The 1,276-nt window shown below is 67.9% G+C and overlaps 1 protein-coding gene across 1 annotated transcript; it reads left to right on the plus strand.

The window, feature by feature from the left end:
- The first annotated feature begins 58 nt into the window (after positions 1–58).
- On the plus strand, positions 59–545 carry LOC118158842 (5'-3' exonuclease PLD3-like). The gene is made up of 2 exons (XM_035313523.1): positions 59–183; positions 311–545. Exons 1-2 carry the CDS (start codon positions 93–95, stop codon positions 502–504), a joined length of 285 nt encoding a protein of 94 aa, XP_035169414.1. The 5' UTR covers positions 59–92; the 3' UTR covers positions 505–545.
- The last annotated feature ends 731 nt before the right edge of the window (positions 546–1,276 follow it).

Consider the following 1,276-nt stretch of genomic DNA (forward strand, 5'->3'; position numbering starts at 1 on the left):
TACCGCGCGCCGCCGCCGACCGCGTGTCCCCCGCCCCCCGGTGACCGTTCTCCCCCCCCCCCCCCCGGTCCCGCTCCCCGCAGAGGCTCTTCATGGTGCCGTCGAGCGCGGCGCAAGCCAAGATCCCCTACGCCCGGGTCAACCACGACAAATACATGGTGACGGAGAAGGCGGCGTACATCGGTGAGCCCCTCGGCCGCGCCGCCGCTCCGGCCGGCGCCGGGAACCGACCTTGGTGCCGGCGACGTCGGTTCTCGGAGGGGGGTGCGTCCCTTGGTCCCCTTCCTCTTCCCTTTTTCTCTCTCTTCAGGGACTTCCAACTGGTCCGGGGACTACTTCGTGCAGACGGCGGGCTCGGCGCTGGTGGTGAACCAGACGGAGAGCGGCGCCGGGGCCACGGTGCCGGGCCAGCTGCGGGCGGTGTTCGAGCGGGACTGGAGCTCCCCGTACAGCGCGGACATCGGCGACGCGGCGCGCTGGGAGCGGCTCTGCGGAGCCCGCTAGGCGTGGAGGGGCGCGAGGCTTTGGGTGGGTTTTTTTTGGGGGGGGAAAATAAACGTTTTTGGTAGGGTTTGCGTTGGAATTAAAGGCGGGTGCTGTATCGCCGGGTAGGGTCTGCGTGCGCCGTGCTGCCCTGCGTGGCGTGCCGGTCCTGGGACACCCCAAAAACCTGGGACACCCCAAAAACCTGGGACACCCCGCAGTCCTGGGACACCCCAAAAACCTGGGACACCCCGCGGTCCTGGGACACCCCAAAAACCTGGGACACCCCACAACCCTGGGACACCCTAAAAACCTGGGACACCCCATGACACCCCGCAATCCTGGGACACCCCACAGTCCTGGGTCACCCCATGACCCTGGGACACCCCACAGTCCCGGGACACCCCAAAAACCTGGGACACCCCACGGTCCCAAGTCCATCTTCCCCCCATCTTGTGGGGAGCACATGGGGACGTGGAGTGGCAGGGACCCCAAAAGCTGCGACGTGGGGCTGATGGGGACATGGGGACAGGGACACGTGGGGACACTGGGGGGGCACTGGGGGGGCACGTGGGGACACTGGGGGGCCACGTGGGGACACTGGGGGGGCACTGGGGGGACACATGGGGACACTGGGGGGGGCAATCTTGGGACAGTGCCTGGCTGGTTGAGGGGACAGACAGCTCCCCCTGTCCCCCTGTCCCCTTGTCCCCCTGTCCCCTTGTCCCCCTGTGTCCCCAACCCCAGCAGTGGGCCCCACCATTCTCACCCTCGCCCTTTTAACACCCCCCCC

This window comes from Oxyura jamaicensis, unplaced genomic scaffold, assembly GCF_011077185.1.
Source record: "Oxyura jamaicensis isolate SHBP4307 breed ruddy duck unplaced genomic scaffold, BPBGC_Ojam_1.0 oxyUn_random_OJ47746, whole genome shotgun sequence".
Lineage (NCBI taxonomy): Eukaryota > Metazoa > Chordata > Aves > Anseriformes > Anatidae > Oxyura > Oxyura jamaicensis.